This window comes from Lepisma saccharinum, chromosome 7 (assembly GCF_977018435.1).
Source record: "Lepisma saccharinum chromosome 7, izLepSacc3.1, whole genome shotgun sequence".
NCBI classification, from domain to species: Eukaryota; Metazoa; Arthropoda; class Insecta; order Zygentoma; family Lepismatidae; genus Lepisma; species Lepisma saccharinum.
In genome coordinates, this window is record NC_139235.1 from 16,539,225 (window position 1) to 16,556,535 (window position 17,311).

The window sequence follows — 17,311 nt, forward strand, 5'->3', positions numbered from 1 at the left end:
ACAGGAATGTACATGCGTAAATATGGTACATTTTTATTAAAATTTATTAAGGTTAACAGGCAAGATGGCTGGATTTTTGCAGTATTTTTCTTCTTTTAAGCACAAGATTCGAGAAAGAGGCCACAATTCGTATTTTATGCCATATTCGCTTTATTTCGCTATTTTGAATAGATGCGTTCATACCATGTCACTGCATGAATATAAACCTTTTTTGCAGCAATTAACATTTTTCAGTGTTATCAAGGTCCCTATGGATTAGGCATCCCTTGGTTAAATTAAACATAAAAGTATAATCGTACCTAGAGTGAACAAATGCCAAAATCTATGATTATATTTAATGTAACCAAACTGAAGAAATGGACATCTCTTGTTCAGAAGACTATTTTAAAACTAACATTGTCTGTCTTTAAAGATGGACATGAAAATTTCAATTAAAGTGTTATTTTTTGTCACCTCTGTATGAATAGTTTCCATATAGCAACATGTTTGATATACGTAGAATTATGGAATTTGGATATATTGTAGTTGGTATTTTCGTGATGCCCATGAAGATAGTAAATACAACCCTAATTTAGCATTTACGTATCTATTCCTTCATCTTTATTGGTCTAAGAACTTTCATAGTCTTACACAGACAATTTCGTATGGTCAAATGGATTTTTATTTAAGATGTATTATACACAGGTATATCATATGAACTTGATCTACAACTTTAGGTGAGAGTTGGGAGTTAATATTTTAAGTTTTAAATGTTCTTTCTCCTTTCATCGACTTGTGGTCGTAGCGTCAATGAAACTCTCGATCTCAAACTTGGCGAGCCAGAATTGTTGATGAAATGCAGAATTTTGTTTTAATTTGTCTGGTCTTAGGTATTCTTTTTTCGCGAATTCTTAGTTGTTATGTTTTCTGTGGTATGGAGTAGGTACAAATTTTATAATGATTTATATATTACCTTCTCACCTTGATCATTTTAAAACCAGATTTAAGTTTCCGGAAACATTATCCTGTTTTTATAAAACGTATTATAATATCTTGTGTGCAAACAAAAAAAATATCAATTTTTTGAAGGAGACTTCTGGAAGCACGTATGATGTCGTTATTTTTCTTCTTGTGTTTGTAAAGCACGATTATGTTGTAGAGCTGAATTTTTTTGTGCAACGACGTGAATTTTATTACAATCGGTATGACTCAAAAATATGATTTATGATACTTGTAGTTGGGTTTGAAAATCAATCTCTAGCTGCGTTTTTCTACTAACTTCTGAAGAAATATATAATTCCAAACATCAACGTGGATATTACATCAAAGTAGGACTTTAGAGAGCATTTTTTTTATAATCTTACAAATAAAAGAAATGACAAATTACGATGTTGTTATTCGCTATGTCTGGCAGTTGTAATTTTTGCTTTTATTTCTTGATGAGAATGGATTTCAAAATATTAGGTGTTCCTATTCCATGTCATGGTTTTGAAGCATAACATAGATAGACATCCAGTCTTCTGAAACTTTTGAAAGTTATGGGGACCGATCTGCTTTAAGCAGAAAAAATAAGACAAAGAAGAGTATATTCGTATAAAATTGTTCCTAATGTGGGAAGACAGTTTTCCCCTAACGTATTTTTAATACTATTAATATTAATATGGAAATTGTATCATTGGAACTTAATTTTGAGAAGGAAGGTGGTAATTGTATTAATTTGTAATATTTCCTAAAAAGAGGCAGTTCAAGAAATATAAATACAAGTATGATGAGAATTAATTAAGGAGAAGGCGCTATCGGGCCATGTATAATGTTAAATATTCTGTAATCGATTTTGTTTGGGCGTCGAGTCAGAAAGGAACCCCGAAACCAGAGTTTCAATCCATTGTGAGTCGTCGAAATAGTTCCTCAGAATATAATTGGTTGTTGTTACATTACCTAATTTTAGACAAAAGTTGTTGTAAATCGAAATGCATACAAATTCACATATTGAGCTAAATATACATGTTGCAAAGTGTAAATAATGATCATATTTGTTTACACATTTCGCAATAAGCTATAGTAGTCAATGCGACAGCAGCTATAGCAACTTGGATATACACAGTGGTCACAAAATGGGCGTATCCTCCTTTATTTTCTACACTACGATGGTTATGCTTGAATGATTGATATGCAGACATACCTGATAGTTTAAGAGTTCAAAACATCGGTATGGAGACCCTCATTTTCGTAGCACAGCCGCAATATTCTGTCGGATGTTTTACGGAGATAATGCGGGGTGAAGGCATCTTCCACAGCTGCCCGTAACTCTTGCGTTGTGCGATAACGGTAATTTCATACTCTGAACCCCCCAGAGATGAGGTCGGGACTTCTTGGAGGCCAGGCTAAGGGAGCTGGGTAGTCTTCATATCGGCTTCCAATCCACTGACCGGGAAAGGGTCTTATTCTGGTAAATGACACATGTTGCAACTTGAAGTGTGTCGGAACATGGCGCAGAATTCAGCTATGCTACAAGAATGACTCTCTCCATACCGATGTTTCCGACTCTTTAAACTATCAAGTATGTGTTCATATCAAGCATTCAACCATAACCATCCAAAATGAAGGGGCATACGCCCACTTTGTAACCACTCTGTACATATGTGCTGACAGTATCAAACCTAACCTGCCTAACCACTCATGAATGCATCTAATAGCAGAAATAAGCATGTGAATAGGTTATACAGGTTAGGCTTAGTGCTGTTAGCGTATTATGCACTCCATACAATGAATCCATGACGTCATAACAGCCACTGCTGACAGTATATGTATCTAAATTGCTAAAGCTGTCGCTAGCCGCTCGTATAAAAACTGAGACTTTATTCCATGGCGTGACCAAACTACGCCAAATGTCTGGAACCATCACTGTCCCTGATGAAGGATGAATTACATCTCACTCTATTTCTAGTTTCTGCTTGGATTCCTCACAGATCCCATAAAGAGTACTATTCCTGTACTTTGCTCCTGGATGAAGAAGAAGAATGGGCGGTTCACCGTGAATGGGATTATACTCGGGCCATCTCCTATGGCTCGTCCTTCTCCTACACTAGCTGCAAAATATAATAATAATAATAATAATAATAATATCAATAATACGAGGGCTATTTTTTTTCAACTTCCGATGGCGCTGCCAGGTGATCTGTGAAGCGCTAGGAAGCGGGTCGTCACGCAGCGTGATTGGCATCCCCCTGCCACTACCACCGCCACTGCCAAGGCCAACGCTTCAGTTGAAGCTGAACGACGGGTGCGTAGAGATGTCTGCTGCAATTGACTCCCCGCCAAGTGCGAGGTGTGTTACTGGTTGACTTTATGGAGCCGGCGACCACAATCAATGCGCCTGCATACTGTGAGACATTGCGCAGACTACGCAGAGCCATCCAGAACAAACTGAGAGGCAGGCATTGTCTTACTTCATGACAATTCCCGACAACATGTTGCTGCGTCAACGCAAGATCTTCTTTAACGAATCCACTGGGAGGTGTTTGTTCACCCCTGGCGTCGAGTGACTTCCACCTTTTCCAGGCGATGAAGAAGTGGTTGGGAGGACGGCGTTTCCACACCAATGAGGAGCTTCGGGACACAGTGCAGACCTGGCTCAACAAACAGACGGCACCTTTTTTTGCAGAGGGTATTGAAAAGCTGGTTCATCGGTACGATAAATGTCTAAATCCTCTTCGGATTTACTTGAAAAGTAGATGATACGTGTACGTAACATTTGTTAAACCCATTTTTCTATTCACTGTGGTTTTCATTTCATGCTCTATCGGAGGTTGAAAAGAAAATAGCCCTCGTAACAATAATTATAAACCATTTCTGTCAATAACTTTTCTTTCGCTTATAACAGTACGGTTATAATGTTAAATAAAGAACTAGCAGAAATCTCAAGGTGCTTGCCAAGTTCACGACACTTATAAATTTCCATCCTTACTCCTTTCTATAAATAGTTATTGCCATAAAAGTTGCTCCAACCTGTACACTATATTATATTATACTATATTATACTTTACTGGTTTTGGTATATTGTATTAATTAATTGCTGGCCAGCTACAAGGTGTAGGGTTAACTAATATGATTCCATGAGTGTACTTTTATGTTGGTTGATTATGTAAATGCACACATGGAAGCAGTATGTAAATATGTATATATATAACAATGTATAATAAACCAATATAATCCTACTAGAAATGTTATGATTCCAAGAATTACGGTACTGTCCATTTTAAACCACTTGTTTATTCACTTGTTGTACAGTGTCTCTCAAAAGTTTTAGGACAAAGACATTTTAAACTAGGCAACCCAATTTACACAAGGCGTTGGTGGGTTGCGTGTAGAGCTAGGCTCAATTTCAGGGTTGCCAAATGCACAATAGATATTTATAAAATACGCGAAAGAAATAAAAACAAGTATTATTGTATAAAGTATTAAAAATATCACTATAATATCTCGTGTGACAAAATTCCTTCGCAAATAAAAAAAATAGGTTTTCTAGTATTTCATCGCTGATGATATATACAGAAAGGAAAAGAGGTGAGAGAAAACGAGAGGTGACAATGGACAGGAGAAAGAGAAAGCGAAAGGAGAAGACGTAAAGTAGAGGAGAGAAGAAAGAGAGGATAAACGAGGAGAGGAGATGTAGTGAGGAGAATGGAAAAAGATTCTAGGAGAGATGAGCAAAGAAGAATAAAGAGAAGAAAACGAGATGAGAGAAGAGGAGACGATAAGAGGGGAGTGGAGAGTAGAGTAAAGGAGAGAAAAAGAGAAGAACGAAAAGAGGAGGAGAAAAGTGCAGTCGAGTCGGAAATCTAAGACAGGAGAGGAGATACGAGGAGTGGAGATGAGTGGGATGGAGATAAGATGCGAGAAAAGTAGGGAAGGCGATATGTGATAAAAGCAGAGCAGAAGGAGAGGGGAGAAGAAGGAGAAGGAGAAGAGAAGAAGAGAAGAGACTGAAGAGAAGAGGTAGTTGCGGAAAAAATCGTGTCAGCGTCAAGAATTGATGCATTGGTCAAATTGTCGACATGAAACATTCAATAACATTTTGAAATGTATTGGAGAATGTATTAGATCGGTGCGAAATACCTTTTGGCTTAGTTCAGAGCAAGATAAAATCTTCCAAGTAAGATCTTTGATTTTACCTGCGATTATACCACTAAAAGCATGAATGTAATTTTAATATTTATAAGAATTATCCAATTTTTGTCCACTTCTCGGTTCGTTGAAATGGAGATTTTGTAATTTAATATTTCCCCTCCCCCCATCGTTAATTCCAAACTGAATTATTCCGTTTCACACGGCGTGGACAATGAACACAATGGGATAGGTCTAAAACTTACGAAAATTTTCTGCCAACGGAAGGGTTTGAACCTACGACCATCAGATTGACAGTCCTGAACGGTAAACACTACCCTACAAGCTTTCGCTCCTGAAAGTAAGTAGAAGGAGCTGACCAATGTGAAATGTAGATGCAACTCTCCTCCTACATGTAATGTGCAAACAATACTTGTTTGTAACAAAGAAAACGAAGGTAGTACGACTCGGCGGAAACATTTAATGGAGAATTGCACATGATGAGAACTTTTCATTCGATGTTTGCGGATGTATCCTTGCATTGAACTCGAGTGGGAAAAGGGGTAAAATTAGTACGTTCTGTATTGCACAAATATAAATAGTTGTTTCATTAATATTTTTCAATGTCTTTGAAGCAGTACACAGTTATCGTTAGAGTATCATAATTCACGATTTTATACATGAAAATATCGCGTTGAACGTGTGTCAAATCATTTATTTGTTTATTTTTTTATAAATTCCATATGCAGAACAATGTAGCCACTATACACTGCTATTACAATTAATGTTACCATGCTCTTGTTTATAATAAAAGGAGAATTAAAAAGAAAATGCCTCCCAAGGAGGATCGAACGTGGGACCGCTAGCAACCCAATTGACAACTCTAACCACTACACCATGCCCTTACCTTCGATTGAAACAACAGTTTTTAAGTATTCTGGCCCTCCAATATTGTAAATGTCGTTGGGTATACATGTAGTTGAACTTTTACTTTGATTTTGAATTGCTTTCTTGTAGTATAGCACATATCTTCGAGAAATAATTTTCGAAGTGATGGAGAAAAACGAGAATATTGGTAGTTGTAAAATGCGAGTTATTTCTTCTAACTTATTATTGTGTTTATACATTATTAATAGAAAATATCTAGAGGCATGAACAATGCAGGACGATATTCTTTTCCTGTGATACTGTAACAGACGAAATGCTTGTTTACTGACGCAAGTCTCGTGTTCAGAACAGTCTTATGAAATGTAGTTGCTGTTCCGTAATGTAACACGAAATAATTACACCGTTTGCGAACTACCAAATCTGCGCAACGTTAGACGTAAACAGGCGGAAAATTTTATTCATAAAATCACTTCACATTTGATAGTATTAGTCAAGAGAGTCTCGTGGGACATTGTGTTAAGGTGCTGGAGTAAATCCTTCTTATTTTTCTTCCTCGAAGAACAACAATTTTTGACGTAGAGCAACAGTCGTTCTGCTGTTTCTTATTTCTTTTAAATTCTTCCACATTCCTTTAATTGGGTTCAAAATAAATAAAAATATTGCTTGCATTTCTGTCATTGACGTAGACCAAACCCGTACGCAGGATTTCTTTGAGGGAGGGGCCAGACCTATATATATATATATATATATATATATATATATATATATAATATGAGAGAGAGAGAGAGAGAGAGAGAGAGAGAGAGAGAGAGATTACAAAAAAAATTCAAATAGTGCGAGCGCCATTGAAAAGACATGATAATTCTATGTTTAGAAAATAATATATTTATAAATTTAATTTTACGTACTATGAATTATTATTACAATAAAGAACATGTCTAATTGTGAGTTTAGAAAAAAAAACAATAATAAAGAGACATTCTCGCATCACGATTGCTATTCGAAAAAGTCGGGACAGGGATTGAAAGTAACGCACTGTCCTGACTAAATCGGTGAATCTGACGTCTGTTAGCCTTGCATTATAAAACTAAAACCATCCAATATTGCAGCCTGAAGACTTTTGCGCAAGAAACAGATTCATTTATGTAAAAACAAAATTGAAAGTTTTACACATTTCTAAAATCAACATTTAAATATTTCAGGGTTCGAGGGGGGCATGGCCCCCATGCCCTCCTGGCAACTGGGCAGACGTAGACAGTGGGAGAGAAATTTTGGAGAATCTTTCTATTAAATAATTCCAACTTATGCTCAGATAGGTTTATTGACAATCGTGAACTTTTCGTTTAGTAGAAAATATTTGGTTTTAAACGACTGGAGAACATTGGTCTAATTTCCTTTCTTCCTCTTTTGAGAGAATATATACTTCTACAATAGCAATCGCGTTCGGAAACGGTGAAAAAAATGACTTGGTTTTCAAAGGCAAACAAGCTTGGTAGCGTAGCTTGCTCGCGTTCAAAGTGACTCACGCTATTCAAGGCCGCTTCTTATCGCAAAACACTGTCCTTCGATGCACAGTGTCTGGACCCAGCAAGTTACAAGTAACCCGAGTCGAATTTTAAAGAGAATCTGAAGAATGATAGATTTCATCAGAGGCGGCTAGGTGGGCACTAGCTCAACATGCAATAGTTTAAGTGGTAATTTCTGACAAACAAGAAACCTTATTGAATAAGTATTGGGATTGTAATACGTGTATCCGCTCCTTTTTATCAATGTAAGCTCAAAGACAATCTGTATTCCATTTGTTTATATTGGCAACTTGGTCAACTGAAGGTTATTATAAGGAACTATTTCGTAGATGTTCATGTAACCGTTATAAAATTACAATAAAATATATTCACAAGGTTAGATATACTAACAACGAAGAAATAAATTCAGAGTAAAATTTCATATGCATGTGTATAGAGTAATTCTAGAAGTACAGGGTTATATCCGAGTATTGGACTTCTTTTTGCAGGATAACGTTTACAATATTGATGCGACAGAATAATTAAAAACTGTTGTTTCAATCGAAGGTAAGGGCATGGTGTAGTGGTTAGAGTTGTCAATTGGGTTGCTAGCGGTCCCACGTTCGATCCTCCTTGGGAGGCATTTTCTTTTTAATTCTCCTTTTATTATAAACAAGAGCATGGTAACATTAATTGTAATAGCAGTGTATAGTGGCTACATTGTTCTGCATATGGAATTTATAAAAAAATAAACAAATAAATGATTTGACACACGTTCAACGCGATATTTTCATGTATAAAATCGTGAATTATGATACTCTAACGATAACTGTGTACTGCTTCAAAGACATTGAAAAATATTAATGAGACAACTATTTATATTTGTGCAATACAGAACGTACTAATTTTACCCCTTTTCCCACTCGAGTTCAATGCAAGGATACATCCGCAAACATCGAATGAAAAGTTCTCATCATGTGCAATTCTCCATTAAATGTTTCCGCCGAGTCGTACTACCTTCGTTTTCTTTGTTACAAACAAGTATTGTTTGCACATTACATGTAGGAGGAGAGTTGCATCTACATTTCACATTGGTCAGCTCCTTCTACTTACTTTCAGGAGCGAAAGCTTGTAGGGTAGTGTTTACCGTTCAGGACTGTCAATCTGATGGTCGTAGGTTCAAACCCTTCCGTTGGCAGAAAATTTTCGTAAGTTTTAGACCTATCCCATTGTGTTCATTGTCCACGCCGTGTGAAACGGAATAATTCAGTTTGGAATTAACGATGGGGGGAGGGGAAATATTAAATTACAAAATCTCCATTTCAACGAACCGAGAAGTGGACAAAAATTGGATAATTCTTATAAATATTAAAATTACATTCATGCTTTTAGTGGTATAATCGCAGGTAAAATCAAAGATCTTACTTGGAAGATTTTATCTTGCTCTGAACTAAGCCAAAAGGTATTTCGCACCGATCTAATACATTCTCCAATACATTTCAAAATGTTATTGAATGTTTCATGTCGACAATTTGACCAATGCATCAATTCTTGACGCTGACACGATTTTTTCCGCAACTACCTCTTCTCTTCAGTCTCTTCTCTTCTTCTCTTCTCCTTCTCCTTCTTCTCCCCTCTCCTTCTGCTCTGCTTTTATCACATATCGCCTTCCCTACTTTTCTCGCATCTTATCTCCATCCCACTCATCTCCACTCCTCGTATCTCCTCTCCTGTCTTAGATTTCCGACTCGACTGCACTTTTCTCCTCTTCTTTTCGTTCTTCTCTTTTTCTCTCCTTTACTCTACTCTCCACTCCCCTCTTATCGTCTCCTGTTCTCTCATCTCGTTTTCTTCTCTTTATTCTTCTTTGCTCATCTCTCCTAGAATCTTTTTCCATTCTCCTCACTACATCTCCTCTCCTCGTTTATCCTCTCTTTCTTCTCTCCTCTACTTTACGTCTTCTCCTTTCGCTTTCTCTTTCTCCTGTCCATTGTCACCTCTCGTTTTCTCTCACCTCTTTTCCTTTCTGTATATATCATCAGCGATGAAATACTAGAAAACCTATTTTTTTTATTTGCGAAGGAATTTTGTCACACGAGATATTATAGTGATATTTTTAATACTTTATACAATAATACTTGTTTTTATTTCTTTCGCGTATTTTATAAATATCTATTGTGCATTTGGCAACCCTGAAATTGAGCCTAGCTCTACACGCAACCCACCAACGCCTTGTGTAAATTGGGTTGCCTAGTTTAAAATGTCTTTGTCCTAAAACTTTTGAGAGACACTGTACATGTGTATCGAACCAGGGACTAAAAAAATATAAGTTGTTATCTGAAACCCCTCTTTTGTAATTCCGGCGCAAATATAATCTGCTCGCTTGGCACCCAGGGCGAGGTGAAAGGAGAGATTGAGGGATTAAAGTAGGAAGTATTCCAGAGGGCCGGATAAAACAAGGGAATGGGGCCCGAACTTTCACATATGGGGGCTCCATGTCTAGGATATATCTTGTTGTATAAATTGTCGTCAGGTCTATAGGTTTGAAAGACAGGCGGACTGACGGACGGATAGATTTTTAATTTTTACAACGAAGATCGTACAGAAGTGAATGTTATTACATAGTGGAAAAAGTAAAGTAGAAAAAAATGGCTGTACAAATTGATAGAGATTTGCTTGGACAGCTATTGGGTAATCAGGATATAAGCGATAAATCTCAGGAGGAAATTATTAGGGAGTTAAATAATCTTGTTTTATCGCGCACTAAACAGCAGAGTGCTAAGGAAGAAGAGAAAAAAGTTCAGAAAATTCTCGATAAGTCAAATTTACCGATTCCAGTCTTCATAGGGAGCGATGACAAGATTTCGCCGCATGGTTATTTGCAGGAGTTGTGGAATTATAAAGATGTCATAAAAATTTCGGAGAAGTCATTGTTCGACAAGATTCTTCCGTTTTCGCTAAGGAGGGCTGCAGGGGATTGGTTTAGAGTTTCACGCCCGTTTGAAGATATCAAGAGCTTTGAAAATGCCTTTTAAGAAGAATATTATTCTGTAGATTATAAGAATGAAATTGAGAGATTGATCCAGAATCGATTCCAGATGAGGGAAGGAACCTTTCGTATTGTATATTCGTCGTATGAGAAAACTGTTTTCTATGAGGCAAAAAGAGACAGACGAAGGTGAAGTCATCGAACATATTCTATCTCATGCACACCCTAGTTTCCGAAGGCATTGGTATGGAATGGAATTTCATACTTTGAAGGAATTGAAATTTGAAGCAGCCATTGTTCCGCGGAGGTTTTATTCAGAAAGGCTTTATTTTTCACCGCTCGCCGGTGAAACGGAATTATCTCTTTCTGGAGTTTGCAACACTGAAGAGTTTGCAACACCTCATAAAAAACAGGGGAATCTAATATCCAGCAAAGCACAATCCAATAAGCACATACACTTACATGCAATAATAACATAAAAGTACACTCATGGAAACATATTACTTAACCCTACACCTTGTAGCTGGCCAGCAATTAATTAATACAATATACCAAACCCAGTAATGGTCAATCCGACCATTACAATATGTACCCTGTTCCTACAGTGTATCTTAGAATTCAGATCCGTTCTCTCTAGATTTACGAACGACACTGTCAGCTTTGTTTTTTATAGCCTGCACTGTCTTAAGGAATATGTGTAGCAAAGCCGCGCATATCGTTAAGAGAAGGGGAGAACGCGAGCGGGCGGAGCAAAGCAGTGTGCACTGCTGCAAACGACTGGTAGCTGCAGCCGCTTTTTCCTCTCCATGCACTAGCTTACCCTCACATGCTTTCTTCGTAGAGCCCTCTCGGGTCATAGAGGACTTGTTTTCATTCGCTTGCTCCAGAGATTCCCGGTTCATAATGTAATTATGTGAATGAAAACTCTTTTCTATTCGTGGGTTCTCGTTGACTTTAAACTAGGCGAATCTTACATTCCACTTGGGGAAAACATTAGAGGAGACCGGGGTTTGTTGTGACGGGGGCTGGATGTGATTTGATTTGATTTATTTTACTTCGCTTTTTGTGCCACTTTTGGCTAATGAATAAAATTGATGAATGGCCACTCACAAACATCCATGCCCAGGCCGGGATTCGAACCCGGGACCCCTGGCGTCGTAGCGCGATGTGCTAACCACTCCGCAACGAGGGCCGGGGGGGCTGGATGTGACAAGCACTGTTCCGTGGAAACTATTAGTGATATTCGTTTGTTGTTGACATGGTGGTTCATTAGCACGGACATTTCTTATCCATTGTTTGCCAGTTGTGTGTTCTCCCCAGAGAAGAGTTAGGTGGGTGTTTTCTTTTTGTATGGTTTTTACCTAATTCTGTGGTAAATATTATTTGTTCTCTACAGTTTTCAATATAGCCTCAAACAGCAGTAATATATCCTGATAATTCTATTATTTATAGTCAGTATGTGGGAGGTTTTGGTTCAAGTAAATGTAAACTTGAAGTTGAGATTGGAAGGTTAGAAGTGAAAAAGTTCATATGGGGCTAGTTGTGACAAAAGTAAGGGGCATGTTGTAACAGCTGTCAAATTACAGATATTTATCTGAAAATTGGAAAGTACTGAAAATTAACAAAGTTCAGATAATGATGATGATGATTATTTTTGACTTGTGTGTACGGAACCATTTTCCAATTATAAATCTCGAGAGAAGTGGGTTCAGTGCCTTGAGTGTAAACAGTGGGTACGTGATACTTGTACTGAGGGAAAACCTGTTTATATCCGTCTAAACTGTGACTCGGATCATGATGCATAAAGCAGCTTAAATTTCAGAATTAATTATTTCATTGTATTATTATGTTGTTAACGATTAATACATTTTTATATTAGACTAGACCTACACCATACTTTTCCCGACATGGTGTTACAGATATCACTTGATTAATATAATTAGAAAATCAGATGGCGAGGCAACTTTTACATCCTAAGGGTGTAATTAATGATGCATCTAACCATTGAAATTATTTTTACTGCACAGTGATGATACACAATTTGTCCATACTATGTAATTCAGAAGGGCTAGATACTGTCACAACTTGTCCCCCGGCATGTCACAACTAGCTTCACAGCGGGACATGTTGGGACAAAACACTTCTCCTTTTTTTGCAAATACTGTCCTTATGCTGTAACTTTAACAAATATAAAAATTATGGTAATAGCTAAATGTATATACTTGCATTTAAGACGAAACAATTGTGAAAATATAGAAAATGTTAAACAAAAGAAAAAAATATATCCTCATTTTGTCACAACGAACCTCGGTCTTCTCTAGCTAGTCTTTCGTTACAAGCTGGCGAACATTTGAGTAATTTTAATACATTAATAATGCATCAGACTACATACATACCAGCTGATCCGGATGAAGCTTCACTCCCTTTCTCATTGACGTCCAGGAATGATTTGTGTAGAATTTTGTTTACGTATAGCTGATCTGTTCCGTCATTTATGCCACTCAAATCAGCTCTTGATTCGTCGAACATCTCTTGTACTCCCATCTTAAAACAGAAAAGTTAATTAGTAAATAACAGATGGCAAAGCAAGCAACGTTTCTTTTTTCGTAATTAATATAGACGTTGCTAATCAACGGCAAAATGCATACCTACTTCTTAAATTCAGTCAATTTTAGCGTGATAATCTGATTGTTACATCAGCATTGTTGAATCATAAACATACATAGCAAGAGACTTCTCTCATGCATACACATTTGTTATTATTTTTGAATGAAATTTTCTGGTAATTTTAAAACCTTTGTATGCGTTAAGTTATACTTGTGAAGCTCACGTAGAAATAATTATTTTATACGTTCATGAAATTGCCATCTAAAGAGCATAAGTATTGTGATTCTAAATTATATAAAATATATTTTGTAGTTTTGATAATGAAACTTTACAATTCTTAAAAATATATCTCATAATAATATGTACAAACGAGCCAAGTACATTGAATGTTGTAATGATAATCTCGCTCCTAATATTGGGAGCTTGAGTGCCGAACGGAGTGTGTTTTTTCAATTTGTTTCTCATTTTTAATCTAGTATATTTAACAATAACACTTCCTTATCATTGGGAGCAAAATAAGGAGTTGTAATTGCATTCATAACGAAACTATTATAAAATTGAGTTCTTCAGTACACAGTGAGAAATGTATTCTACACGCCAACAAAGATCTTTGTACAATTTGGGGATACTAATTTTCCTTTATGCCATAGTTAAAAGGGTGTGTAAGGAAAACATAAAACCATGAATGCCATGTGAAAGCGATACCTAATAGAAATGGTAGCTAATCCAAGTAGTGGATGTTGACTTTCGAAAAAACAACCCTATCTCTGAAACCAGTGATCCTATTTCAATCTCCATTGTTTAAAAAATGAAAGATAGCTGTATTTAACATTAACTTAGGTTTTTGGATTCACGCAATCGTTAACAGATTAACAATTAACATGTAATGCAATAATAGACGCTGAATTAGGTCAAAATATTAAGAATTACAAGCATTAAACTACAGCATAATCATTGCCGGATTAACAACCTTTGGGGCTCTGAAGCAAGATAAGCAACGGGGCCCGCTCCGGCCCCTCTCACCCTTTAGTTTGCCTTCCCATTTCTAATCTCAGATTGACGTGCGTGCACGCAAGCGACCAAAAATGCGTATATGTGATGTATTTATATTTGTGCGCCGGCCTGAAGGTAGAGTTTAAACACTTAATGCAAACAATTTTGTACTAATTTAGTATTCTTATAGTAAATATGTTTGAAGGGGAAAACACTCACACAACTCTTGATTAAACACGTTCATAGAAAATAAAAGTATTTAATTTTATGTAGCCTATTATAGCCTATTTACAAAGTCCTCATTCAACATAAAAAACCAAAGCCATATCATAATTAATATTGAATTATCTGAAATAAACAAACCGGAAAATAAAATAAAAGTATATAAATGTAAAAATTGAGTAGTGGGGTTGACTGTATTATACCCGAGAAAGTATGAACTCTCCTCAAGCAGATTTGGCTACACTTAAAACAAGCTCAACATGCCCATATGAGCTTTTTGCTCAAGTGTGGAACCCTGCCTAATCCAAGATTTTTGTAAAAATGCCCTCCTGAGAAAGTATGAACTCTCCTCAAGCAGATTTGGCTACACTTAAAACAAGCTCAACATGCCCATATGAGCTTTTTGCTCAAGTGTGGAACCCCGTCTAATCTTGTAAAAATGCTCTTCGGAAAGTATGAACCCCCTCTCAAGCAGATTTGGCCATACTTACAAAAATTGCATCAGCCGGATTTTTGTACATAAACTTGTCAAAAATTGATATTTTTTTGACTACACTTAAAATTAAGCAAAAACCCATACCTACTCACACATATTTACTTCAGGTTTAAGTTCAATTGGATGCCAGGTTCAATTTTTTTTATCTATAAGCAGAGCCTCTCTAGAATGGCAATGACCTGGCACTGTGTTATGTATTGATTTTTGCTTCCCGAGTAATGAAGCTTTGTGTGCAAACAATTGCATCAGCCACTATTGTGAGAGTGGTTGAGAAAAACAGATGTGTTGTTACAGTGCTTCTCATACTTACAGGCCTGTTTGTTTTAATATCATATTTCTGGTATATTGAACAATATTTTGCCTGACATCTAGCTTGTTTGTTGTAATCCACTCATATTTAGGGGGTCAGGCTTATATCTGTCCCAGCCTGTTATACAAAAATCAATACATAACAAGGTCATTGCCATTCTAGACATGCATGTCCGTGCAGGCATTTGTGCTAGGTCAGTGTGAATGAATATTTATTTTTTTTTTCCACTTGTAGGCTATTGGCTTTACAACCTGTCATAAGATAAGCATAGAGTTTTTGATTTGGACCCCAAGAAATTTTATATAAATACCAAAGCCAAAAAATATTAACATACATACACATACACACACATACACACACACACATACACACAAAATATACAAAGCACACTGCTGAACCCAGCTGATATTTTTTATCCAGCATAGAGTTTTGATTTGAAACCCAGGAAATTGTATATAATAAACAACAACAAAAATGCCAAGTCAAAAATATTGTAATCAATGCAATAAAAATATATCCAGCCCCAATTGGGCCAAGCATCAAAAGATTTGTAATCCAGACAAATACAGAACCCCCACAAAAATTTGCCCTAAATGCCATAGAAAATATAGCATGGAATATTTCACATATAAACATAAAGATACTTGCTCTGCACAGTCATCAACACAACCATCTACATCTGGTCTGAAAAGGAAGCATGAAACACCTGTTAATGCTTCACCTGCAAAGCAGCCACGCTATGAACCTATCCATAGCAGTTTTAACGGCCAATTAAGAGATCACCGTTTTGTATCAGAGCCAAGATGTGGTATTAATAATTTTTTGAACAGTGTAAATCCTGATGTGCAGGCAATTCTAAATGCACAAAATGGCTCTTATAAGCTATCCCTCAAATTGTTTACACAATATAAGAAGCCAAATGGCACAAAATTTACACAGCCCCACATAACAGAAACTGTACCGGTATATTCAAATACAAATTCAGACAAAATAATAGGCAATTTGATAGATCAATTGAATATTAAACACTCTGAATTTGCAGCAAAAGAGTCTGGATGGAGCCTATGCGGATCTCCACACAAGTTATATGTTAATATTTCTGAATTCAGCCCATTACAAGGATCTACATATCTGCCATTACCTGCCAATATTAAAAACAAAAGAGCCGTGGTCAATATTGAAAATACCGACCTGAAATGCTTTTTGTGGTGTATTTTAGCTGCTTTGTATCCAGTTTCAAGGCATCCTGAGAGAATAACTTATTATAAACAACATGAAAATGATTTTGATGAGGCAATGGAGGGTTTAGAATATCCAATGTCTGTTCAGAATATTGATAAATTTGAAAAAAAGGTCAGTAATATCAATGGCAAACAATTATCTATTAATGTATTTATTTGTTCCACTGGCAATTGCTTGATAGCACCTCTCAGAATCAGTACAATTGGTGATGAATCTGCTGTTCCGATTGATTTGCTCTTAATTGAAGGGGATGGCACATATCATTACACTCTGATACATAATCTTGAAGCTTTAGTCAGAACACAACTAGACAAATCCAATACAATATTCAAGTTGTGCAGAAGATGCTTAACTGTATTTTATGGTCAAAAAATGGTAAAAGGGGTTCGGGAAGAGAATGCAGAAATTGCTAAAAACAAGTTAATTGAGCATCTGAAATACTGTGGCAATTATAAACCTGTTCATATGGTGATGCCTAATCCAAGTGAAAAAGCAAAATTCAAAAAGTTTGAAGCCTTGTTGGAACACCCAGCATATATTGTCTGTGATTTTGAATCAAATCTCAAACCTCTTGCATTCTGCAATCCAGATCCTGAAGAATCTTCAATTACACCATACCAGCTACATGAACCTTCCAGCTTTTGTTATATAGTTATACGGGATGGTGTAGCTAGTGAGCCACACTTATACATGGGACCAAATGCCATCAAAGAATTTGCACATAGAATAGAAAATGAGTGCCGTGACATAGCATCTAACATCTTATTAAAATCAAAGCCTATGTTGCCTTTAACAGAGAAACAGATTGAAGATTTCAACAATGCAGAAAAATGCCCGGTATGTGATTCTGAATTTTCAGATACAAATATCAAGGTGAAACACCATTCTCATACAGATGGTAAATACAAAATGGCCCTGTGTAATAGCTGTAATATTAAGATCAAGAGACCAAGATTTGTCCCCATATTTTGCCA

At 36.4% G+C, this 17,311-nt stretch overlaps 1 protein-coding gene across 1 annotated transcript in view; it reads right to left on the minus strand.

Annotated features, from left to right (window-relative positions):
* Positions 1-146: 146 nt before the first annotated feature.
* Positions 147-17,311, minus strand: part of LOC145989745 (leukocyte elastase inhibitor-like) — a 50,467-nt gene continuing 33,302 nt past the window's right edge. The window contains exons 7-8 of the mRNA XM_083125030.1: positions 12,864-13,011; positions 147-3,068 (exon numbers count right to left, since the gene is read on the minus strand). Coding sequence (XP_082981156.1) covers positions 2,923-3,068; positions 12,864-13,011 — 294 coding nt within the window. The 3' untranslated portion in view covers positions 147-2,922. The remainder of the gene's footprint in view (positions 3,069-12,863; positions 13,012-17,311) is intronic.